This window comes from Corvus kubaryi, unplaced genomic scaffold (assembly GCF_017639235.1).
Source record: "Corvus kubaryi isolate FWS band 111438036 unplaced genomic scaffold, C.kubaryi_AGA036_p1.0 72, whole genome shotgun sequence".
NCBI classification, from domain to species: domain Eukaryota; kingdom Metazoa; phylum Chordata; class Aves; order Passeriformes; family Corvidae; genus Corvus; species Corvus kubaryi.
Window position 1 is genome coordinate 4646917 of NW_024582060.1, and position 26400 is coordinate 4673316.

Sequence of the window (26400 nt, forward strand, 5' to 3'; positions counted from 1 at the left end):
ACAACCAGATTTATAGCCCAGTGACCAGATTTGCAAGGAGGACTCTGGAAGCATTTCAGGAAACGCAGCCTGAATACCATGAGAAGCTCTGTGAGTGAAGTTTGACAACAGCAGAAAAGCTCATTTGAGTCAGTAAACCCTTTACAGCTTGAAACAATTGTGGGGTTTTTTCCCTGGGTTTTGGGGCTTTTTTCCTTTCAAATTTTAATTTCAACACTCTGTAGTAAAAGAAAACTCATATGCTGTTGTCCTAGACTTTGAAATATCGAAAAAGGATGTTTTTATGTCTCATAAATATCCTCTTTTTCCCTTCCAGTACTTGTATCAAAACCAAAATTTCTAGCTAATTCAGTTTGTGAAGCATTTGAGTTTTGAAGAAATCCAGGTTTAACTCTTCCAGTCAAGTCAACTGGTTGTGTTATTTGCTTATATGCAGGTGCTCTTTGCATTCTGGGGATGAGGAATTAGTCTGCACCTCTACAAGATACTTCATAATAATCACAAAGCAGTTTTTTAATAAATAACCAGAAGGCTATTTCATTTAAAAAAAAAAACCAAAAAGTCTTGTGTATTAGGATGTGAGGACATTAAATCTGTAGTATCCAAAGTGCATTTTTAACTCATGCTCTTCAAATAAAGACTTGGCATATATTTGTGCTGTAAGACAGTAGGAATTCTTGTGCTATTCTGTACTGTTGCAATAGCAGATATTTAGGCAGTGGATAAGCTACTGGGTAAATTTTCACATGCCTTCTGACCTTCCTGATGCTGGCATTGCCTGGTCTTCTCAAGTAGAACTGAGATAATTTGGCCCTTGAGATAAAGAAGGAGAGATAAAGTTATTTTTAGCATTAGCTTGCTTCAGTTCTGGCATTTTGTTCTGTCCTGCCCATCCTCCTGACAGAGTGGAAGGATGCAGCTTGTTTGTTATGTTTTACCATATCTACTCTTCTGGCTTTTGATACCAGGCAGAGCTGAGGTTTACCCTTCAGCAGGTTTCCCACCAATGCAGAGGCAGCAGACCACAGATCAGCCATGAATACTCTGTTTTCAGTCCTTGTATTTATTTTTTTCCCCTCTTTGCAGTCCTAGTAGTTAAAATCCTTCTTTCTCTCTTAGAGGAAATGTAGTTTCTTTTTTCTTTTCTTTTTTCTTTTTTTTTTCCCTAATAATTTTGAAGTTTTATTTTATTTTTCTATGAATCAGATTCCAGGAAGTGAAATTCTAAGCCAGCTTTGAAATGCTGTAATTTTTACAGCTGCAGAAAGCAACCAGCTGTGTCTTCTGTAAGCTACAGTAAGAGGATTTAGTGCTGTTGTCTTTAGAGATTCCAAATGTTTTGAGCTTATCAGTAGTTATCAGTGTGGGCACTACCTGCATTTCCGTACACTTTTTTCTCCATCCTGTGTATTTAATATTGTGGAAAATGCGGGTGGCATTATGCATGTGGAGGCTGGAAGCCACTTTTTAGTCATAGAGCCAACAAAATGTGGCATTACAAGCAACTGGGAACTCTTTCTCCCCCTCTTTGGTCATCTCTTCCTCGATGTCACACTCCAGACTGCCACTGAGAAGTCTCCACTGGGAATACTCACCTTCGTGTGGCTCCTTGATGAGAACTGAGCATGTAAGCAGCTCCTTGATCCACCTGACTTTCTCTTAAGGCACTGCAGGTGTTTTACCATGAACTGTCTTTGCCTGAAAACAAATGAAAACGCTGGTTGCAGGGCCACACTGTGTGTGTTTGGGGGGAACAGGGCGGATGTGTGGGAAGAAAAGAGTAAGGTTAGGAAAACTATTTAGGATATATACATTTTTATATTCTATATTTAGGTATAAGAAAGGGAAGTTATTTTTCTTCCTCTTCTGTAGTTCTCCCAAGCTCATAAAGCATCTGTTTCTCAGCCTCTGTCGCCCTTGCCTGAACCAGAGTTGTCGGTAGCCCTGGTTTTCCTTCAAGGAGTCTTTGTCTTCATAAAGGGACCTATTGAGAGGCCCCAAGGCACACAGGCACTCAATGTTCAGAATGCAGCTGCTTATCTCCTGGCAACATGCTTGTGGAATATGGGTCTTTATACTAATAAAGTAGGTAAGCTGTAATTATCTATGATTTCTCTTTCTGAAAAAAAGAATTGCATGGAAAAATTGAAAGTGGAAGAGAGAAAATGGAGCTCTTGTCATGAAAACTTTCGTGTGAGAGTTGCTTCACACACCTCAGTAAATCAGAACGCTTTGTGAGAATGCTTTCTCTCCTGGCATTTTGGCTCTTTATCTCTTCCTGTCTCTGTTCATCTCTGCATCCATGGGCAGAGCTGAAGTGGATTCAATGTCTTGAAAGCTTGGGGAAAGTTCAGCCCAGGTCTGAGGCACAACTGTAAAGTTTTTGACTTTGCTCAAGTTACCTTCTCTAGCTGAAGTCCTTCTAACTGAGGAAAGACGCCTGAGTTCAGCCCAGATATGGGGGAAAAACTTTATTTTTTTATCCTTTGGGTTTTTCTTTCTTTCCTGTTTCACTTTCTTAAAATGTGCTTTCATAAAAAGGAAGGTTGTTGGTACGTGAAGCCATCCTCCTTCTGATATTTAGAGGGCTGAACAGTTCCTTTTCAGAAAGAGTGATAAGATCTCCTGGCAGCCAAAAATAAGAATAATTCTGTTCCCTGGTGTATACCCTTGAATCCCCCAAAAGAAGAACTTGGACATAAATAGTTGATTGAAACAAAGCCTATGGTCTGATCCCATGAACTGAAGATATTTAGTTTCTATTCCCAGATTTGCAGTACTGTGCTGGGTAAATGCCTCAATTCTCCATCTGTGAAATGGAGATAAATAATTTTTTTTTTTTTCCTCAGGAAGGTTCTGTCTGAGTTAACAAATTTGTATGGTGGCCTGGAAATGCTTTAGAAGTGGCTGCTACTAAGATTTCTCTGATTTGCAGCTGACAGATAATAGCAGGGAAAGACTCAAAGCCATCTTACAAAGACGCAGACTAATTGTGTTTAACCATGGCTCCCGGAAGGCCAGGCTGGTTCCCAGGCACAGGAGGAAAAACAAAGGACAACCTCCAGGCCACGCTGAATTGATGAAAATGTTGTTAGCATTAGGGGCTCAGGATTGAATCTGTAATCAATACACATCTGGAGAGCTCCTTTTTCATCGTCAGAAAACCAGATCTGCACAGCCACTTAGCACTGAGCAAAGCTTCCCCCTCTCTCCCCCCCTTTTTTTTCTGTTTGTTTTGACAGAAGTATAAACATGTTTCAATGTGGACCCTCCTGGTTAGGGTAAAGCACTATATTTCTAGTAAAATAATACTTCTGCTGAATCAAAATAGCTTTTTTGCACAAACTGAACATAAGAAGATGAAAGGAAAAGTATTTGGGACACAGGAAAAAGGAACTTAAATTACTTTTTCAGCAACAAAATGAAGGGACTGAAGACACTGTAATGAGATTAATAGAAGGAAAGCTCTTGTTTCTGAGGCAGTGCTGGACAGCTTTTCAATAAGAAGAGGAAACACTGCTTTTATTGATGAGGCTTGCATTAAAAGTATATTTCAGCAGCATGCAAAGCTAGATCACTGAAGTAATAAAATTCTGGGGGAAAAAAAGGACCAATGGTGGAGGGCCAAGTAGTTGCGCATATAAAAGAAGACAAACAAATTTCAAAGTTTTCTGGTTTTAATAGATTGGCCTTTTTGTCACACAACTTTTTCCTTTTTTTTTTTTTTTACCCCAGAAATGGTACTTTATTTTGTTGAACCCTGTTTCTGGAAGGCAAATTAGTCCGCATATATTTCCAATATGGGATATTCTTCCAGCAAAGAACATTTCATCAGTTTTCACGTCATTTAGTTTAACTGAACCAAAACTAGAGGCTTGAAACAGAGGGTCAGCTGCATGTCTCTCCTTTGAGGTCAGTCCTTCCAGAAAGGGCTCTTTTCCCCTCTGTCCTGCTCTGCCTTTCTCCTTCTCACTCTGAAATGCCTCCTGGTACACCCATTTGCACCATGACCCCCCCGAATATCGTATATTCTGTGCATCCTTTACACCATGGTAGAGACTGCACCTTTGGTGGGCTCTGCTTTTGCTGTTAGCAGTGCTGTGACACTATGGAAATATGATGGAAATAGGACTTGGGTGAACCACATGGAATGAAATGTTGGCAGACAATGTTGCAGGAGAATGTATTTTATGATATCCCTCTAAGAAAACATACATGGTTTTATTTAAAAATAAAATCTGAGAAGCAAAACTCATTAAGAGTCAGACTGGTTTGAAAGGCAGTATTTCAAATCATGGAAAAACCTGCAGCCATTGTGAAAAATCTGTCTTTACTTCAGCTTCTAGAAACCTCCACTGAAATCGCTCCTGTTAAGGGTGGATGAAGGTGCCTGACAATTCCCACTTGTACAGCACAAGCCTGGTATTCATCTTCCTGGCTTTTGCCTGTTTATATCCAGCATCTCTGCAATCCAGATGGGGAAAAGCACATGTGACAGCATGTGTGTGTGATTTGGAGCAGCAGATGGGTGCGAATGACAAACCGTTGCCTGTGTAGGCACCTACCTAGAGATGACTCAGAGTCCTGCCTCTGTGTGTTGCTGTGCTTTTCCTGCGCTCCGTTATGGGAGAGGGCACTGTCAGGGCTCCTGCATCTGAAGCTCTACCTGACTCGACAGGGATCCCATGCAGGCATCCAGATTTCAGTGCTGATATCTATTTGTGACGTGCCTCCTGTCCAAGAAAGCACAGACCATGTTAAAAATGATTTAGGGAGAAAAGCAAGGTGAGATTGACGTGATATTCCAACTCTGCAGTCAAGGGCAGTCTCACTTCGGTGTCTTTTTAATTCCCCAGGTGGGGCTGTCACCTGGCGTTTCGTGCCCTGTTTGAGTTGCCTTGCCCTGTTCTGCTCTTGCTCTGAATGTGTTCTACAGAAAGAGAAGAGTGATGGAAAGTGAAGTGCACTGAGAGAGGAGAGGCTGGTGTTTCTACCGTGGTCCTACAGCTTAAGAGATTCCCACTGCACAGGCGTGATGTGGTCAGCTGGCACAGGGTGTCACGCAGTGTCTGACAGCATGACCCCAAGGAAATTGGTGCCAATTCCAGCAGTGGGAAAATTTATGCCCCAGATGTGTTTTTGCATGCATTTCAACTGGACTGTCACTTAAAATGGTAGGACGGGAGAACCTAAAGCTCATTTCCTTGAGCAAGGACCTTTTGAGTCAGCAGGGTCATTCATCAGTGCTATGGCTGTGCATGCACATGGACTTGCTAGGTTGGGAATGCACTTAGCACAAGGTTTGGTGTCTGACTCATGGCATTGATTTAAAACCCACAAATTCTGCAATTTCTCTGCTCTGCTGTAAGGCCTGACTGGGGTATTAAAAGTGAAGCCCTGCTCTGACAGTGCTCTGAGCTCTGCTCATTCTGTAGAGCCAGCAGAGCACCAAAGTTTGGTGCCTGTGGTCCCATAAATTTGAGGTAGGTAATCAAATCCTACTGCTATCTGGCTGAAACACATATTCTGTGGCCAGGAATTTGCATGTAAATGTCAGTGGGAAATTATCGTGAATTTTCTGTGTGACAGTTGGCTTTTTTCCTTTATTTTAAATGATGCGGTTGCAAGGATGAGTAGAAAAGATCCCTGGTTTGCTGCTGGAGAGACATCTGAGACCCATGTGAGCACCCTGCCGAGGACAGTTGGAGGAGATGGAAGAACTGGGCTGCTTGGGGATGGAGTGGGTGAAATGTGTTGTGCTGGAAGAAGATCACTGAACTGATTTAATTAGTTCTGTTTCAGAGGGTTTGTTTTTGCTCGGGTCACTGCTAGGTTCATCTATTTGCTTTTTTCCCTCCTCTTAGCAATAGACAAATGCAGGGTGATAATTAATTTGGCAGGTTGATTGAGATTGGGTGGCGGAGAGGAGAGTTTTCCTGGATGAGTGATGAAGCATTGCTGGTTGAGCTTAAAGTGAATAGTCTGAAATAGAAAGTAGTCAGTATAAAATCCCCCCAAGGGTGTATTTAAACTGAATGTACTTTGAGTTTTGACATTGAGGTTTTTTAGTAAGCTACCAGACTCTACAGAGTAATTTTAGGACATTTGCTAGCTGGGATCTAGCTGTTGAAATGTCAGTGCTATTCTTCTGCTTTGTGAAACCTCAAAACCAGGAAAATGGTGTGTTAATGAAAGAAGTGGCTTGTTTGTGTGGGTGTCAGGCTGAAACAGCCCTTGGCAGAGCAATGCTTTTTTCTTTTCCAGGCAAACCCTGGAAGCTGAGGCTTCACCTGGCCAGACTCAGTGCTGCTGTCAGGGTGGGAGAAGGCCCTGTGGGTCAGTCTGCTTTGTGGGAGGCCAAACTCTCTTTAGCTTAGAATTTTCATTACTGCATCACAGCTATCCCTCAGTGCTACCATTAATGCATTTCAGGAAAAGGAGCTGCTGAAACTGTAAGTATTACATTTCTGGCTTTCTGCCACCTTCTATTTTGGCCTTACCAGGGACCAATTCCTGTTGTCACCATGTTTTGCATTTCACCCCAGAGGGACACTAAGTTGCCCTATTACCATAAGCAAAGTTGGGCTTTTTCTTTTCAGTAAGTGCTTATGGTATCACAAGAGATGCGATTTGGTCAAACTGCTGGATTCTGCTGCTTACAGTTTGAGGGGGCAGTGGCACTGCCACCTTTGATTTCTCTGACCAAGCACTTGGAGTTAGGATGTTTTCTCTCTTACTCTCTACCCTCTTCCTTTTTGTAAGTGCTCTGGTTTGAGTTGACAGCTGTGACAAAACACCAACCAACCTGTGTGCATGAGGGAAGTACAGAGGGGACACAAGCAAGTCACACATGTCCCTGTCCCTGCTGCCGTGGCTCGGTTCCCTTGCACTGGAACCACTTCCAAAGGTTAAATATCTGGTGAAACCTCCATGCTTACTCAGTCCTGAGGGCCTTTTTCTGCTGAGACTGCCAGTAAGGATGTCAATTTGATGATGTTCTGGGATTTTGTTTGGGTTGTTAATTTTTAGCTGTGAGGTAGACTCTTATCCACTGGGACTCAAATTGGAAAATTCCCATTTTTATGTAAACTACCAGAGATTGGTCAGCTCTTTGAATAATGCACTTCCTAAACTCATTGGACTAACTTGCCTTCCATATGAGCAGTCATGATCTGTGTTCATATTGAGGGTGATCCAGCTGAATCAGAGCTTGACTGAAAAATCCCTGAAATGTTTACCTTCTTTTCCAGTGGGTTTTGATTGCTGTGCAAAAAGACATTCCCTGTATCTTCAAGACATTTCTTTGGAAGCAGAGACCCTCCTGTGCACTGGTATCTAGCCCGAAAGGGTACACATCACCTTTGAGATTTGTGTTAGCAACACAAAGTGCAGATGAAACCTGTGTGACATTAGGATCTCTGAAAAGATAAAAAGGGAGAGAAAAACTGTGCACTGAAGAGAGAATAGTATTGGGAACATACATTTCAGAGCAGATTGTTTTGGAGAAGTCTTTAGACCCCTTAACAAAAGAAAAAAAGATTTTAGATACCTCAACATGATTTCAGATTATGCTGACTCTGTCTGCTGCAGTAGCTGTCTAGTTTATCAAGCCTGTGCAGGCTTGGTACTGTGAATGGGATTCTTAATGCACAGTTAATGATTCCCAATGGAAAAAAAAAGCAAATAAGCTTTCTGACTTTTTCTAGGAACATAATTGCACCGGGGTGGACTTGACTGTGTAGCTTTGAAATCCAGGAGCTTCATGTGTGCACTGTGAATAGCAAGCAATGTTTAAATAGTAATTTTCTCCTTTTTAGCAATCTACTTCCGTTCTTTTGTTAACTTGCTGTTATATTTAGGAGTCTTGATGTTGCTGTGTTGCCCTGACATTCCCATACTAAGGAATCTTCTTTTCTAAGTGACTGTTTGTAAATTATGGCTGTGGCTAAGGTGGGAGGATATCAGAGTAGCTGTGCCTACAGTTTTTATCTTAGCCAGTATGGATATTTTTCTCTAAGGCTTTGGTTTTCATGACTATGCTCAGAATGGGAAAATGGGTATATGGAAAATTTGGTGAACACTTTTGTTTGTGGATTACTAGTCTACCAGATTGATATGCCCATTATTTATCTAACAGATCAGTTCAAGGGGATAAGAAATCTCTTTATGATCAGTTTAATTGTTTTACTCATTTATTCTGGAATTAAATATCCAGATTAAGAGTATTAATTTAGGAAGCCTTTGTTAAAAAATCTGCTTTATATCTGCAAGTAACTCTGTGTGGCATCCATCCTTGAGGATCACTGAAGAATAAGAATTGCTTACAAAAAAAAAAAACAAAATAAAAAAGGGGCAAAAACCCAACCACCACCACCTCCTCCTTCCTACCCCCCATGCCGCTCAAAATCAGGTCTTTTCTCTATTTTACTACAGCTCTGCCTCCCAAACCTGTTGTTTAAAATCCTCTTTGATGTGTGAAAGATTAATGGGGACCTGAGAAATTCAATGGTAGGAGTGAAAATAATAGAAACATGCATGGATTTGTTTTACTACTGTCATCTGTTTAAGTAGTTGTGACAAAGATTTGTATAAAACCAGATACAGGGTGTGGAGGTGGATATTCCTGTGCCTTTTCTTTTTCCCACCTACGGTTTTTTTTCTTATTTCCCAGTAGCTTCACATTCTCTGAAGTTAAACCTGCTCATTTTCAGGGGTGCAGTGGAGCTAGGGGCACAGTAGCTGCCAGTTTGCTGTGTCATTTGTCTTTGTGTCCCCTGCCACCCCGTGAGGAAGCCAGGATCCCTGAGGAAGTCAGATGCAGTTTATTGTCTGGAGCAAAAAGGTCATATGCTGCCACGAGAAAGTCCTCCAAAATGTAGTCTCTTGCTGTCTCTCCCCGTGCCAGATATGATCTCATTCCTCTGGAGCTGAGTCCCTGGTTAAGTGCTCGGGACAGTTTCTTCGCGCCGTGCCTGCGGGACAGTCACTGCTGGTGCCTTTTGGGTTGTGCTCTCTGCTGCCATGCCCATTTACCTCTCCTCAGCCCTTGGCTTCACCAAGTGCCCTATTTGTTCTCCATCCCCTGCTGCTGCAGTGGCTCATTGTCCTGCTCACTGTCTCAACAGAGTATCTGCCTGATACAGAAGTGTTCTGTGTCGCCTCTGGCAGTGCTGTGGTTCATTGCTTGACCTCCCAGCCAGGTTCTGAGAGGGATGAAGGAGGCAGCTCCCTCCAGGACTTCCAGCTTCCCCAGGGTAGCAGCTTCAGAGGGCTTAACTCTGTCCCCACATGGGGCTCATCCTGCAGGGAAACCATTCACTGCAACTCCTCTTCAGACCCATCACTGGACCTCGCTGCCCCTGCCTCCAGTTCAGAGCAATGCCAAGTTCCAAAGCATTTCTGCCTCTGCTTTGGTTTAAAAAGCTTATCTCTGCTTCCAGCTGCTGTCCAGCAGCCCAGAAACCTTTGAAACAATGTCTTTGACAAGGAAGCAGCTGAATGGCTCTTAAATGCTCACCCCCAATTTATTAATTTGGTTGGTTTGTTGTGGTGAATTATTTTGTTAGGGGGTTTTGTTTGGGTTTTTTTAACCAGTCTTGGAACTGAGGTTGACCTTGGTGATTTGCAGGGCTCCAAAACGTTGGGAGCATTTGGGTGGAGAGTTTCCTCTCCACAGTGGCTGTGATGACAGGAGCATGCAGCTCACACATCTGGCTGAACAGCGCAGCTCTGACATCTTGTGCTTTGTGCTGACCCTGGGAGTTGGCCAGGGGTTATGGAAAAGGGATTGTTTTTCCAAATACTGGAGCCCTTTGCTGTCTGTGTGTGTCATAGCCTACACATGCCTGTGTGTGATCACTCTCAGCACACAGCAGGGAAAGCATCTCTGACACTTTGGATGCCCTCAGGGCAAGGTGCAGTTCTGCCATTTGGTGGAGAAGGTGGTCAGAGCAGCAGTTGCTCCCCTGTTACATTACCAGGATCTGGCAGTGGTGCATCTCAGCAGCCAGACTGAGATTCCCAGACTGCTTAGCTACTCTTGCTGATGGTGTCCACACCAAAATTCCCCTCCCTAAATCAATCAAGTCAGTAAATCATCTCATTTATCTTGATTACCATGAAAATGCAGGGAACAGTCTATCGGATAGAAGGAATCCTACTCAAAATAGCATGTGCAAAAACACCCTGTTAGTTTCTGTGTGACCTGACTCCTGCATGTTTGCAAAAATAAATGTTTCCTCTAATATGTAATCAAGGAAATAATTTGTGCTTTTTTTTTTTTTTTTTTTTTTTTTTTTTTTTTTTTTTTTTTTTTTTGTTACCAAAAAAGGAACTTATCGGGAACATTTTGTGCCTACATGCTGGTAACAAACAGTTTCTTATTACCAGTGGAAATATGATCCTGACTGGAGCATGGCTAATACCCATTCAGTCAGAGAATATGGATCATACTGTGCCCCATTCAGCACAGGCTGTAAGGAGGCAGTGTCAAAGAAGTCAACAGTGAGACACTGTTTCACATCCTCAACATGCCCATTCAACTAAATCTCTTCCAAAGAGGGAAGATGTTATGCTCATGTTTAAACAGAAGCTCTGCTATTTTGGTGAAGGTTGAAACCAGGTGCCAGCCTGATTGGATACTTCTGTCTTGCTCTTCTGGGTGCTGATTCCCACATGTAAACAACTCTTAAAGCTTCTGGCTACCGCCCAGCCAAAACTTCTCTTAATCTCAGTGGTAATTCATTTTTACCACTACTAAATTCTCTAAATTCTTGCAGGAGTGGCAAAAAGGTATTTTTGCAGGTTCTCAGATGTTTGGGAGAGCTCAGGCCACCCTCTCTCATGTATCACAGCTAGTTCCACAGGGAATTCTGGATGCAAGTGTTTGGCTCTCAATCACAGATGGGGCAGAGGAGCAATTTCTCTCACATTCCTGTGCTTTGCCTTGTGTTCACCTTTCACTAGAGAAAGCAGGACACTTTTATGTTCACTATAATGGAAATGAGGTATCCAGCCACACTCTGAATTCTTGAAATCCAAGGGAAGGAGCCAGTGAGCTGGGGAAAGGTCCTCATGTGCATTTGGGCTATGTGATCCTGTTGCAGTCTTTTTGAATCCCATTTATTGTCTTTGGTGACTACTGGCTGATTTAGCTCACTTTTGTCATCACCATCTAATTGTTTTTATAACAGTAAAAGTGTTGCATATTTGTAAATATGTGTCAAAAATAATTGCCGCGTAATAGACTGTAATCTGAATAGAATTAGAATAGACTTTGAATTGATTTAAAGGCTTTTATTAAACACTAAATATAACTATTTCATTGGTCCTCTTAAGTACTTACAGGGAAAAGATCTGCTCATTCCCTCTAATGAAACTGTGCTGAGTGTCATATTTGCTTTAATGAGCCCATATGGTTTCAAAATGCTGTTGCATTCTGCTGCTGAGGACTCCCTCCCCTTTCAAAGAGTATACTTGGGGCTGCTTGTATTTTAAATATTGGGTTTTGTTCCTGACTTGTGCCCAGTTGAGGAGGTCCTTATAATAAGATTATGTGTTTTCTATTTCTCTGAGTCATTTTTTGGGGTTGGGTTTTTTTGGTTGGTTTTGTTGGAGGCTTTTTTATCTCGTTTTTTTTTTTCTTTCCAGCCATTGCATAGTTAGCAGTATTGCTCTTTCAAGGGTGCCAAAATTAAAACCCCAGGAGAGAAAAAAATTATATATGGGAAAACCAGGATTTATAAACAGCTGGAAAGGTTTAAATTGTCATTCTTTATTCTCCTTTTATTTATTTAGATCTCCTACAAAATGTGTGGGTCACACTTTCCTGCAGTTCTCTAATACTAAGGAGGCTTAGAATTATGGTTTATGAATGTTAATGAAAGTTGAAATCCTTATGTAACCGTTTGCTGGGGCTTTAATTAAATAACCGTATAGGAGAAGAACTGCATTTAGAGAGGCGAGGGCTGAAGATGCTAATTTTTAAACAGCTTTGTTCTACTTCAACATGGGTATCTCAGATATCTAATGTAGGCAGTCCTTTATACCATTCCTTACTCCTTTGAAGGTATTGTTGCATTAGTGAACATAAGTTTTAAAACCACAGGCCTAGAAACTTCATGGTGTTTATAGCAAAAACCTGGAATTTAGAGCATAGGCCACCACCCTACATCTTCAAAAGGACACGACCCCTTTCACTTCTCTTTTTCTGTCTGTGACTGGGATTTTGGTATTGGGGTCTTTTCCATTCCTGCCTCCTCTTCCACTGACAGTCTTCACCCTCAGATGGAATGGGGGAGCGTTTTCCCTGGAGACTTGTAAGTCAATTATTAGGGTAGAACGAACCACTTGGTTTTAGTGAAGCCCATGTGTTTGTGCATTCCTGAACATGCAAGAGTTGTTCTTGTTGCTAAAAGCTGCTTTCATCTGTAACTATTAAAACTGTCAGAGATGGTTTTCCAGCAGTTTCAGATGAAATGTAAAGTAGCTCCTTTTCTTCCAAGAGAGACTGCATGCATATAAGCTGTGTGGGAGTTTGATTTCAGTTTTATCCCTCCTTTTCTGCTGCTTAGCCTTAATACACTTAGCCTTAGTTGCCTGGTCAGTAAGAATAATAAATTTGATGCTCTGAGGCTGTTTATCATCACTCTGGACGAAACTGATTCCAGAGAACTTTCAGAGGAGGTGGTGGGATCTGGAGCAAACCCATCTGTTAGTGATAAACATAAATCCCCCTACTTCCAAATGCATTTTTATGTCAGCATCTCTATTTGCATGCATGCACCAATTAAACAGTATATTATTTTCTTTTTCCATTATTTTAGAAAGTTGACTCACTCAAGTGGATTTATGCACATGCTCTGTTTTTTGTGAGTGTAGTTGGTTTGTTGTTTGGTTTGGGGTTTTGTTTGTTTGTTTTTGTGGGGTTTTGTTTGGTTTTGGGTTTTGTCTTTGCTTTTAATTCTGTTTTTTCATCTTTTAATTTCGATTCAGCTTGTGGAAATCATGATTTCCACCTAGCCCAATAATTCAGGCATACTTTCTTTCCTCCTTTTCTGGGTATCATGCTCCAGCACTTACTGTCTGTCCATGGAAAGAAAATCAGGTTCAGAAGTAATTGAGCAGAGTGTGGCTTGTTGAGCTAAAGGGTGTCACACTGAAGCGATCATCCCTCTGTAGAATGCTGGCCCAGCAGAGATTTTGTTATAACCTCTGGGTTTTTTCTCTTTCTGTCTTAAAGCTTGAGGCCTTTTTGTGTGGTATCCTTTTAATTTAATTTTTCATTCCTTCACTCCTTTGTTACTAGGGACCACCATATGCCAAGAATGTTGTAGCATGAGATCAGCACAGTTTTTTAGATTATGAGGGAGAAATACATTTTAAAGCCAGTAAGATTTTATAAAAATGGGAGGAAAAGGTTGGCTTCATAGGTCATGGATTTGACAGTAATGCTTGAAAGCAACCTCACTATTTTACTGGGTGACAGCCACAGTCCATGTCACTCAGCAGAACATCCTGGTACAGTGAGACAAAACAGTAATGTGGGCATTGTTTTACACTGGGGACAATGGATCTATCAGCAAAAATACAAACATGCTGATTCCACCAATGCACTTTTGTAGAGAAATTAAATTGGACAAGGGTGTAATTTGCTATGAGGAGTTTGCTCATAAAATGGTGACAGAATAAGCAAGGGGTCACTCTGTTGGTTCCATAGAATTTGACTGCTTCACTGGTGACTTTGGCTTCTCTTCTGTAAGTGATGTTGGTAGTTAAGACACTGGGAAATGGAGCAAGGATGAGTTGTTACAGCCTTTGGACTGACTTTTCACTGTAGCATTAGCTGCTGCTGCAACATCCAGTCTGTGGAGCACCCCAGGATTGCACTCCACACCTGGTGGAGGGGCAGGATTAGAGATGGGGAAACAAAAGGTACCCGCAGGCTGTGGAGGTGGAGGAGTGGTGGAGCAGAGCAGGAGCAGGCTGTGGGGCTGAAAACTCTCTGTGGAGATGTGGAGCACCAGGCAAGAATTGGGATCAGGATGAGCAAACTATGCCTGGAGGTGAATGAATGTTTAAGAGGACTTGATTTAGGTGTGAGGATTAGTGGTGATCATGAGTAACCACCCAGGCACACATCAGTCTGGTTTCCTGGGTCTGGCTGGACTGGGAGCATCCCTGCATATGGGAACAGTAACTCCAAGCCTGACTTGTGACTGCGCCTCTCATTTTTGGTGGTAGTAATAAAGCAACCTTTCACTTTTCAGTGAACTTTGGATTCAGTGAGGGTAGGAGCACGAAAAACCTGGCAGCAGGATCTTATGCTACACTTGGGTTTGAAGGTGTGGTGTGTGCTGCCAAGTGTCTGCAAAGCCTGGAGAACCACCGTGGCCACAGCCAGGCCTGTAACATTAATCCTTTTTTCTTAACTGTGAGGCTTACTTTTTGTGCTAATTTCACTGATAGGATCCTGTAGGTAGAGACAGCCCTTAATCATGCTGGGAATCGCAGGTGGTCAGACTCAAGCTAAATTAATTTTCTTTTAGCCAAGTAAATTAAGAAAGCAGGAGTTAATTCCTCCAAAGACACAGGGGCTAAAGAGTAAAACTGAAGAGGTTTTTTTGGTCCAGAGAGGCAGGAGCCACAGAGGAAGGACAGGTACGAGGGTTCTGGCAGAGGCTCTTTGAAGCACATAACCTTCGGTAGGTGCATCTCTTCGTAGTTTTTGCACACCAGTTATTTACTGAGGCCAGCTTTCATAAACATCAAAGCTGTGCTTCATCCAGTAATGGAGAACAAATAGGGAAATGCAGCACAGCCAGTGTTTCCACCAACAGTATATGGAAAATAGGAAATAATTGCAGTAAAATGAAGGGGCCAGTCACAAGGCTGTATCAGGTAGAAAAATGATGTGGCACTTGTGATCTTTGGTGCCTATCTGCATGTGTGGTTTGTCTCCAGCTACAGAGGTAGATAGTTGTAAGTAGTAACTTAAAAAGAAGGGGCCCTTGGAAAAGGAAAGGATAAGTAGGAACAGTTGATGGAGAATATGAAAAAAAGTCTCATCATAGGAGATGCATTTGGCTTTCCTCATTTTTCAAAGTAATTTTAATCTCTTGTCCTGGGATGAGTGTTTTGAAAGCATGTTCTGCAATAAGTGTAGGTTGTAAATCTCCTTGCCTACCTCTGAACTGTGAGAAGGCATTTCCTTTGGGAAAGAATGTTGGGAAAAATGAGCAAGAAAATGATCATGACTGTAAGTCATTACATGTCACATTAACCCTCCTATCTTTCATTCACATATTTTTATATTTGCATTAAGCAATGCTTGTGTGTGTAGGAGCAAATGATGCCCAGAAGGAATCCCTGAGTACAAAAAACCCCACAATTCAGCGGTGAAACAGATTTAAAGCTGTTGCTAATTATCATGGCTGATAAAAAAATGTACATTGCTGTTTAATCAAATGTCCCCAGCTTTTGGTCATCTCCTTGTTGATGATGTATCAGCTGTCCTTTTGCCAGATCATTATTAAACATTTGGCTTAAGCCGAATCTGTGGCAGTGGGAATTTTATTGGCATGAGTAGAGTTGTGATGCTAGATGTGTTTGGGTTCTGAATGTAAAGGTACAATGTTACATGGCTTCATTATGAAGCTAAAAGCTGCGTGAAATAAATCATAAAAGCAAACCTGTTTATTTGCAAGAAAATGTGTAATGGATATAAAAGCATGAATGTTTCAATTAAAACTAATGACTGCAATTTATCCCTTACCTCTGCTTTTCTTTGTTTTTCAGCTCATGGGGCATTCTGAATGGGATCACAAACGAGGACCCAGAGGCTCACAGGTCAGTTGCTCAGTATTTTGTGTTTGATTTTGGCTTTTGCTAGATTTGAGGCATTCATGCAAGTTTTCCATCTGAGATTGGCAAAGTTGTTAATTTTGTTAATATTTGCAGGGTTGGAGCAGCGGAAAAAGGCGTAAAACCATGCCAGCTTTCATTAATATAGTTTTTGAGCTGTAATTCAAACAGTTGATCCAGACAGAGCTGAGTCATCCAACAGAAAGGTTTTTTGGGTAGCAAAAAGATGGGTTAGATGTATGGAGAAAGCATTTCTTACTCACGTCTTCATCAGGACATCAAATGAATGCAATTTCAAATAACATGTGTATGTTTTGGTTGGGTTTTTTTTAAACTTGTAAAACTTCGATGGCCCTCTCACCATGGCTCCTTTCATTGTTGACCAAGGTGTCAGAACTATGTGGGGAGGTGCAGGAAAGCCACGTGTAGCCACTGGTTTGCTCTTGACCTGTCACTGGAAGGAAATTATGCCAGTAGTGTTAATGGTATCACAATACATTTTAAAATTATCTGTAGAATTACAATTGCTGTAAACAAGACATTGCTACCAGTATTGATGCTCAGGAATTTTCCTGCTTGCATAAAATAGTCTTTCCTATCTAGTGCTGAAAATACACAAATACATTATTAGGGCTCCACATTTTGGGCTTGCTTTTACTTCAGGTGAAGGGTTTTCATATGGATACTTTGTACAAATGACAATCCAGATGTGCCATAAAAGCGTTAAAGGTCCTGTAATAAAGTGGAGAAAGAAAACTGTAGAATCATACAACAGTTTGGGTTGCGAAGGGCCTTAAAGATCATCCTGTTCCAACCCCCTGCCATGGGCAGGGATGCCTTCCTTTAGACCAGGTTGCTCAGAGCCCCATCCAACCTGGCCTTGGACACTGCCAGGGATGGGGCAGCCACAACTTCCCAGGGCAGCCTGTGCCAGGGCCTCACCACCCTCACAGGACAGAATTTCTTCCTAACATTCATTCTAAACCTACACTCTGGCAGTTTGAAGGCATTCCCCCCTGTTCTCTCACTACAGTTCCTGATGAAGAGTCCCAAAATGACCCGAGCTTTCTGATTACCATGTGCTATCCTAGTGCCCAGACACAAAAACCAAGGAAGAAAAGGAAGAAAAGTTTCAGTAGAAAGAAGAAAATGTGCCTCAGTTATTCCACTGTAGCTTTAGATTCTCTCTTTTACATGACTCTGAAAATTGTCTAGATAGGAAGAGTATTAAACCTAATTTAAGTAGTTCCTTGAAAGGTTAGGAGAAATAGATGAGGTTCTGATTTTTGCATGTAATAGAAAAGACTCTTTTTATCCTTTTGTGATTCAGTTGCATTGTTGCCTGTTTGTGTCTTTTAAAAAATGCACCCATTGTAGAAAATAAGATCTTGGTGAAAAATTAAGGTGAGTGATGTGTTAGGTATACTTAAATACCTTAAAACCTAGAAAGAAAAAAGGGGAAGTGGAATCACTGGTTTACCATAATGTAAAACTAAAATCCACATATGAACTCATAAAGTTATTCTACCAAGACTCATTAAAAAAGCTCTGATTCAGTGGGGTTTTTTTAAGAGCTAGTAGGTTTTCTATGGCATGTGTTGAAACATGAGGGGAAGCTACTACAAGTGCATGTCATATTTCTTAATGGCCCACTTGGAAAACATGTTCCTTTTCTGCACGTAGGAGTTAAATGCAAAGTGCTGTAGTTACAGGTAGCGATGGATGTCAAATGAAATACTCTGAGGCCTATGGGAATTTCTGTTTGCAGGAGTTTGTCTCGTGATAAGCATCTGCAATTCAATAGAATGTAAATGGCACAAGTAAAAAGCTGTCTTTACAATATTTAACTTGCTCATGACTTCTACCATGACCATCACTGCACTCCACTTTTAAGAGACTGCCCACAAATATGTCTATGTATGTTGTAGGATTCCTTTTCTTTTAGAATAATTATACTATTAAGGCTGCTCTAATTAGATTGAATTATAGGTTGCTTTACAAAGAGCAGTGAGTTCCTGGCTACGTATTTGTTCTTTTTTTTTCCTTTCTTTTTTCATCCCTAAAGACAACACTGCCTGCTGTAAGTGCTTCACACTGAGAATTTGCTGTATGGGTTTGAAATGAAGCAGGAAGTGCAAAGTGAATTTCATTACACTTCGTGCTTAATTTTAAAGATTAATACATGTTAGAATTAAGAATTTAGACATGAAGCTTTAAAATTGAGTTCCAAATTAAAGAAATTCGTGTTTAGGAATATTTAATCCACCTAAAGAAATCTCTCCCTCTCAAATATATACATGCAGTCTGTAGAACCACATCATGTGAGGGGAAAATATTCATACCCACTTGTAATGTTGGCACATGCCACAAGAAAGTGTGACTGGCAGAATTAATCCTTGGAATATTATTGCTCTGCAGAAAAAATATGCAAATTGTATTTTAATCATTCTACTAGAACACAGTACTTCCAAGATCTTTCAGGTGGGACTCACGGCACACTTTCTGCACACGTTTTTACGAGGGCTCTTGGATGTGTGGGAGTAATTTGTTGCTCTGTCATCAAGACTTGTTTGGCTTGCTGGAGATGTAGGCGTAGCCCCAGAGTCAGTGGAATCGAGCAGTCGTTCCTCCAGCATTGTAAAAGAATGATGATGGAGAGAGAAACACAAGTCCAGCATTTTTAATTCTCTTTAACTATAAAAGCTCTCAATTATATATCTGAGGTGCTGCGTTTTACCCCTCCAGTTCCTAAGCAACAGCTATTTTCAGATTGAGTGCGTCTGGTGTTGTCTACCTACTCCAGGCTTCTTTCTGCGAGGTAGCTTGTCACTGAAAGCCGGGCTGTTCACTGCCTCAGCCTTTTGTTGTGGCACTGCGAGGACACAGATGCTTTAGAGAAACAGGAGAAGCTGGGTCTCGACCTTGCAGCTTACAAAAACTTGTGTGCATCGGGGAGCTCTGCCATCTACAATGAAGAACAGGAGTCAGAAATAAGGTTCTTGCCACTGGTTTGGGACAGAAGCCTTTTTCTCAAGTCTGGAAAAGCCTCTAGAGCAGATTCAGAACCATGAGCCGGAAATCTCTGTACTTGCTGAAGCGTAGGTGGGAGTCGATTCCCGCTGCTGACCAGGTACTGTGCTCTGGGAATCTGTTGTGTCTTAGTCTGCCCTCAGTGCCACTGTAAAGAGCCTTACAGTGATTTAAAGGGGTGTAGGGGTTCTCTGCGTGCAGTGGGAACCAGCTGATCATCATTTGTCGTTTCCAAGATTAATGCTGCAAAACGTTGGTAAAGCTGATTGTGCAAGAGCATGTGCTTGTGAATATGGAGATGCCATGGCAGCCCACTAATGCAGGTGTATTTAACCAACAGAGCCTCCCTGTCTCAAAAAGGAGACTTTTCTAAAGGTTTTAGGAGTATTTTAAACTGAATGGCTAAGGAAAATTGTACTCTGCTGTTGATGAGTTCCTCGGTGCATGACTTTTTTGTATTTCATATCTTACATATATGTATATGTGCATGAAATCACTGAGGCATTGCCAGAACCTCAGCATTTTCAGAGCAGTCTTGGTTGATGTGTCATTTCCAGTGCGCTAACCAAGACGAGAGTAAAGCAGATGTAAAGAGAACATATGTAAACATCTGCTGGGAAAAGCAAATATTGTCACCAGAAGTACGACTAAGATGTGATGAATGACAGCACAATTAGTATATTTCCTACTTCTTGCTCCTGGCACTCCAAGATTCTCTGATTTATTTCATTTTTCAGTATCTTCCTTGGGATGTAAAGATAATAAAATAAATAATTATGGAAATAATATTGGTGAGCTAACAGCTCCACTCTCTTCTCAATCATAATTCCAACTCAGTTTTCCATTTATGAAACAGTTGACTATGAGGGGTAGTCTTTATCCGTGGGAAAGAGGCAATTATTTGACAGAAAGAAGGATGGACAACAGAAATTCATCCCAGTTTTTGAGAAGGGTCCTCCTGTATATTTTTATTAAGAGGGAGAAGGGCAGGGCAGATTACATACCGTATTTTATGGAGTTGTAGATTTTAAAGATAAATCATACCACTTGGAACTTTTAGAGATCTTAGACACATCACTTGTCAAAAAAACCCCTCATGCTTTCACATTATTATTCACAATAACATAAAAAGGCACTGTTGACTGATAAAATTTTATTGTAGTGAAAGGAATTGAATTGATCCAGATCAGTCCAGCGTTCTTAAATCTCCTGGTAAAAAAGGATAAATAAATGCTCTGTTAGGATGTGAATAATTTGTCATCTTGTTTCTGTTAAGAAGATGTAGAAGCACTGATGCTATCTCAAAGAAAAGGTGTTTTTCAGCCTTACTTTTCCAGCATTTCCTTTGAATCACTCTAACCCTAATGTTGCATTGCATCATATAACATATTGTACCACAGTATGTGGGAAAAATAAGTATTGCTCACCTAGGTGTGAGGTGTGCCTGACTCCACGGAGCTGTGTATCAGTTCCACCATCACTCTCTCAACCCCTCTGGAGGGTTTTAAAAGAGGAAAGGAAATTTCCCTGACCCATCTGCCACTTTGGGAGAGTGAGACTCAGTAAGTGATGCACGTAAATCCAGTTAACCTGAGCACAGTGTGAGTCTGTAAGGACTGACTGAAGGAAAATGCAGTTACTGTGCAAGATGACAACCCCAAAGAGGCAACTTGTGGAGGGTTTTAGGCTGGTCCTGTTCACAATTTATTGTATAGAAATAATACCTCTGCCTTTTGGTGCAAATCCATTCTTTAGTCCTTAAAGGAATGCAGTCACTTACTGTGTTCTAGGCTTTGACAAAATTACTTTATATTTATACAGTCATTTTATATATACATTTTATTATTTATAGATATATATACAGGTAAGTAGTAACATTGTCGGTTACTTCTCTATTCAGAGTAGATAAAAGGTATTTGTGTTAACAAATGACAAAACCTCTCCAAATGGGTTTATTTTATTGCCATCTAAAATAAAAACAAAAACCAAACAAAAAGCTAAAGGAAGGAAATAAAATCAAAAAAACTGGAATTCTTTGGCTTGATCTTGTTTCTAGTGTAAAACAGTGTGGCAGGTCTGACTTATAAGAAGAGCTATGAGTCCACAGTGAAGTCTGATACTCTATTTGAACATACTTTTTGGTTTTTTAAGTCATTACGTGATTTTTATTCCTTATCTTGGCTACTCTGCATGAAATCAAATGACACCCAGAACTGTTTAGGCAAGGGTGAGCAGTCTGAGAAGTAAGTAAGAGAAAAAACAAGAGTAATTATGATGTCTATAGACAATATAGTTGGAGGCTGCTGGTTTGGGGATTTTTTTGGAGATAGGTTGTTGTATAATTTTATTTTTTATCTTTTGAGCATTGTTTATGCTCTCAGACACTACATCACAGAGGTCTCCATGGTTTCCAGGCTCTGGTATGACAAAGGAATTTGCTGCTCATTGTTTTGTATTTTATGTGTGTGAAGGAGTGAGGAAAGTAGATTTAAGTGTGAACCCAGAATTAGATCTTTTTGGTTTTGGCTGATGAAAAATGTCTGATCTACCTGTTCATTTTTATATGTGGAAGATATATCTTTATCCTGTGGGTGTTTTGCATGGGTAAATTTAAGCTAAATAGTGATGAATTAAATACCATATATTGGCCTCTATTCAACAAATCATAATAGTTCCTGAATCTTGAATGGCTTTGTCAATAATTTCAGAAGGAATTACCTTTATATGACTAAGGAAAGAATTTGTGAATGCTTTTCTTTCTTGTCCATCCAGCTGTTCAGATTACTTGAAAGCTCTCCCTGAAGCTTCAGTACAGGTTTGGGGGGAAATTCTCTGTTGATTTTATTTGGTGTATGTGCCTGAGGATCTTGTTTCTTGGACTCATCCTAATTTTTTATTCCTGAGAGCTGCAACTGAGAATGCTTTCACTGAATGGATATGGATTTAAAATGTTGTGGTAACCAGATGAGCCAGAGGCGCTAAATATTTGCTGCAATGCTGTTGAGTATTTCCATCTATCTGAAATTACCTGTAAATCTCATGAGCTGTAGCCTTTGAGCATAAGTTGGTTTTGATACTGGTCCTAAGACAGGAAAAATCTTCTCACATTACCCCATGATGGAAACTTCTAATTGTTTTCTTGATGACTGTGAATTTAAAAACACAAACTAGATTTCCAAAACAATGTAAGAAGAACATGACCAATAGTTGCTGTAGGGTTTTATATATACACAGCTGTAGATAGCTGAAAGGAATGTTCTCTGCAGTTAAATAAAAGCAGTAATATTTTTGTAGGTAGGAATGCATGCTTACAGCAGTGTAAGCAGTGGTAATGCTTCCTGTACCATTAAGTCACCAGTTTAGATTGTGATGGATTAGTGTAAAGCCCATGAAGTGATGCTTCCCTCACCTGCCAGTGATTTACAGCACAGCTGTGCCTAAGGCAGTTTGCATGTACAGTGCAATATCCTGTTCCTTACCACTGGATGTGGTAGATGGGACAAACTTCCATAGTCTACAGCCCATGCAGGGAGCTAAGCAGCAAATAAACTGATCCTGATTGAGTCATAGCAGTGAAATGATAAACCAAGGGATTTTCTGAGTTTCATATAACATTACATCATGCAGCCACCATATTCACTGTTCACGCATAAAGCAGAGTCCTGCTGGGACACATCACTACAGTGATCCGCGTTTCTAACCAAATCCCTTTTACTTTCCTGAAAACAATTTAAATAAAAAAAAATTTCCTGTTAAGAATGTTTTTGTGGGTTTTCACAGTTATTCATTGTTAATAAAACCTTACATTATCCTTTCATTCAGTAGACAAGCTTTCAAAGCTTTAGTGGCAGAGCAGAGATTTCCAGGGTTTGGGATGTTATGAGAAAGAAGCCTCATGGGAGGGTTGTGGGTTGGTTGGAATATCAAGCTGGGGCTGGGGGAGGAGAGTTGCTTTTGCACAGCAGGAAAGGTGCAGGAAGCAGAGTCCGAGATTAAGAAATGATCTCTGAAATACTTCCTTGCTTTCTAATGCAGCAAATGAGTGATGCAGAGCAGAAAGCTATCTCAAAGAAATAACCTGCCTCAGATTTGTGCTTGCTTCACTTAGAATGAGGAGTTGAGCCTCAGGTACTATCTGGGACTGTGGGACCATTTCTTTTTGTCCTACAGGCTTTCTACCCTGCTGCTCTGAGGTAAGACAGGATCTGTCATACTGGCAGTTGTGACACAGATGATGTGGGCAAACCTCCTGAAACCTTCCACATCCATTGCTCGTAGGATGGAGAAAAACCTTTTAAATGGTGTCAGCCAGCCTGTGAATCTCTTTGCTCTCAAATTCTCTATCCCAAAAGGAGTGGCAGGAGGACAGGAGTGGATTGGAAGCTCAGTAATGACTTTCACTCTGTCATGTCACTATTCTTCATAACTAAGCAGGAGCTCAACACAGATTCCCAGAAATGTTGCCATTCTTCTTCAAAACCCTTCTCCACCCTTATTCCTCCCAGGTTTGTAGTGCAAGTCCTGCTGCTAGTCAGGCAGTCCAGTTATGTGACAGAGAAGCTCGCTGACAATACTCAAATTGCATTTTTCTTTATTCAGTGACCAACTTCCAGTTCAGGAAGGTTGCAGTTTGTAGGATCGTAGCTGTGCTGCAGATCAGTGCATTTGGAAAAGGAATCAGCACTGAAATGCAAACAGGAGTGGGAAACCACATCTTGGTGAAATGTCTCCTTGAAGAAGCAGCATGGCAAGAGTATGAGAAGTTGGGGTCAGTGCTGTTTGTCTTTTGAAAAGCAGAGAGAGTGGCAGAAGCTGATAAGTGGTCTTCTTTTTTTCCTTTTGTATTTTTTTGGCCAAGCTTTGCCTTAGGCTGGGGAGTACATGTCCAGTGGTGTGGTGCAGATATAGACTGACTTGCATTGAGACGATGGGATTGTGAACTGTCATCATCTGGAGCAGATGAAAGATATTTTTTCCATCTGGGGTGATCAGACTCCTGAAACACCCCTTAATCACCCTGCATTTCTCTCTCATCACAAGAGTCTCTTTCTGGCAGTTTTCATAATTTAATTTTCAGCAGTTTTCATAATTTTGTTAACTTGTTTGTTTTCAGAACCCTGGTTTTTATATGGTGTGATTTTCTGACTAGAGCTTGTCTTTCTCAGTGGCTTCTTTGTAAATTTAGAGTCTTAGGGTCTTCAGGTTAAGAGATTTTGTCCATGTGCTTTTTTTGGGGGTTGGGGTTTTTCTGTTGTTTTGGGGTTTGATTTGGTTTTATGGGGGGTTTTGTTTGTTTGCTTTGGGTTTTTTGTTTTCTAGTTGAAAACATAGGAAAAATGCTTAGAGCATCAGTTATATTCGTTTGTTCGATTTAAGGGGATTTGAAATTTATTGGCATCTGACAGTTAAAGTTGCTGGATACCTTTAAGACCCATAAACTTACAGACTTTCAGAGAGTTTAATCCCCTGAAATTCAAGTCCTCTGCTTTAGCACAAGCTAGAACTCTCTGCAGGTTTTCAGACTGCAGATCCTCTGAATTGCCAACATACGGGCATCCGTCTGCCAGTCTCTGAAACAAAAGCTACACTGAGAATGTTCTGAGACCAGAGTGGTGCACCTCAAAAGAGGTGAGTAGTTAAAAGTGAGTAAAACAGTGTCCCTTAGTCTCCTGGAAATGCCTATGCTGGATAAAATTTTCCAAATACAGGCTAAATGTTGCAAGGGGAAATGTCAGTGCAAAAGTTCACAGTTTTGAAAAAGTTTTAAGCAACTGGAAACAGGGTCTTAGGAAGGAAGCGATGGCCAACATAATAAATGCCTGATACAGTCAGATCCTTTGTAATGAAAAAACCCACGCCACATTAAAATTATATAGCACTGGGGCTTTTGTGATGATAGAAGACTACGCTTTTGCTCCTCACAAGTATGTAAAGCTGAGAGTCATGCCACAAGGTGTTCTGTTAATTTCCAGTAACACCTTAAATTTCACTTACCGCATATGTGCATTCCAGGTATTTGTCACCTTCCCAAGCACATTTTTTAACACAATCATTGCAAAATTGTAGCTTCCTCTATTCAGAGATGAACCCAATTATGGTATGAATGTGGTTAATGGGCCTAATTTTTTACTGAGCAGAGCTTATTCCTAGTCTTCAGCCAGTGTGCTTCCGCTGGTATGTTAATAGGAGCATCACTGGGGGATGTGGGCTGTCCTAACCTTCCTTACAGAGGTTTCCACAATGCCGTTGTTGTTGGAAGATGCCTTCGTTAATGAGGACAAAATGAACTGGCTGATTTCACTCTCTAATGGTAACTTCATTTTAAAAGCATTTTTATTAATACTGTTTTGTTTTGGCTTTTTTTTCCCCTGTGTTTAGTGTCCATACTGGGGAAGATATGTATGCTGTAACTGCTGCTCTCTGGGATAGTTTTAAAGAATAAATAAGTGAAAGTATTTCCTATTGTTCCTTCCTTACAAGAACACATGCTGAATTCTCTAGTAGCTCATTTTATGAGTTTCCCAGAGGAAAAGCTCACAGCTGATCAGCTCTACTCTCAACAGCAGATGTTCTTTTTCTTGACTTCAATAGTAAGCTATAATTTCGTTCTATGTCTGATGGATCAGTGTTCAAAATTTCAAAATGAATTATTGGAGCAGCCTCCTGAGATTTTTGAATAAGCTAGAGCTGGAGTAAATCTTAAGTCGTAAAAAAGAAAATTTCATGTTGGGTTGGATTTTAGAGATCAAAGGTTCATTGTGTAATGGCTCTGCATTGCTCTATTTTCAATTCCTGAATAACCTTGAATGTTACAAGAGCAGTATGAATTCTTACAGTCCATAAAGGAAGTCTGGAGATTATAAGGTCTTCAATCTGGAGTTCATAATTATTAAGTTGCTGGTCTTTATGCAGGGCTAGAAAAGCTACTTGTTACGACGAATGGACAAGTCCTTAGAGGAGAGATAAAGGCATCAATTATTGAACTGCAAAAAAGTAAAAAAACCCTCAACATTTAGCATGAGAAAGGTACCTTGGTTAATAACCTGGATGATGGACAGACTGCACCCTTAGGAAATTTGTAGATAATACAGAACTGGGGGGAGTGGCTGCTACAGCAGGTGGTGGTGCTGCCATTCAGAGGGACAGGCCAGAGAAGGGGGCCAACAGGAATCTTACTAAGTTCAACACCAGGGGATAAAGTCCTCCCACACCTCAGGAGAAATAACTGCAGGCACCAGTACAGACAAGGAACTGACTGGCTGGGGAACAGCTTGGCACAAAAGGATCTTGGGGGTCCTGGTGGACATCAAGCTGAATGTGAGCCAGGAGTGTGTCCTTATGGCAAAGAAAGCCAACAGCTTCATCCTGGACTGCAGTGGACATTGCCAACAGGTTAAGGGAGGTAACCTGAGCTTTGATGCAGCTCAGCACCAGTGAGACACATCTGGAGTGTTGGGTCCAGGTCTGTGCTCTGCAGAACAAGAGACACAGAAATACCGGAGTGTGTCC

The 26400-nt window shown here is 41.0% G+C and overlaps 1 protein-coding gene across 4 annotated transcripts in view; it reads left to right on the forward strand.

Moving 5' to 3' along the window:
• PDE3A (phosphodiesterase 3A) overlaps nucleotides 1-26400 on the forward strand; it is a 225523-nt gene that overhangs the window by 124994 nt on the left and 74129 nt on the right. For 3 of the 4 annotated variants that reach the window (XM_042050231.1, XM_042050228.1, XM_042050229.1), the window contains exon 2: nucleotides 15796-15846. In XM_042050231.1, coding sequence (XP_041906165.1) covers nucleotides 15796-15846 — 51 coding nt within the window. Of the gene's footprint in view, nucleotides 1-15795; nucleotides 15847-18473; nucleotides 18992-26400 lie in introns of those variants that run through there. The other variant, XM_042050230.1, reaches the window with a different exon arrangement.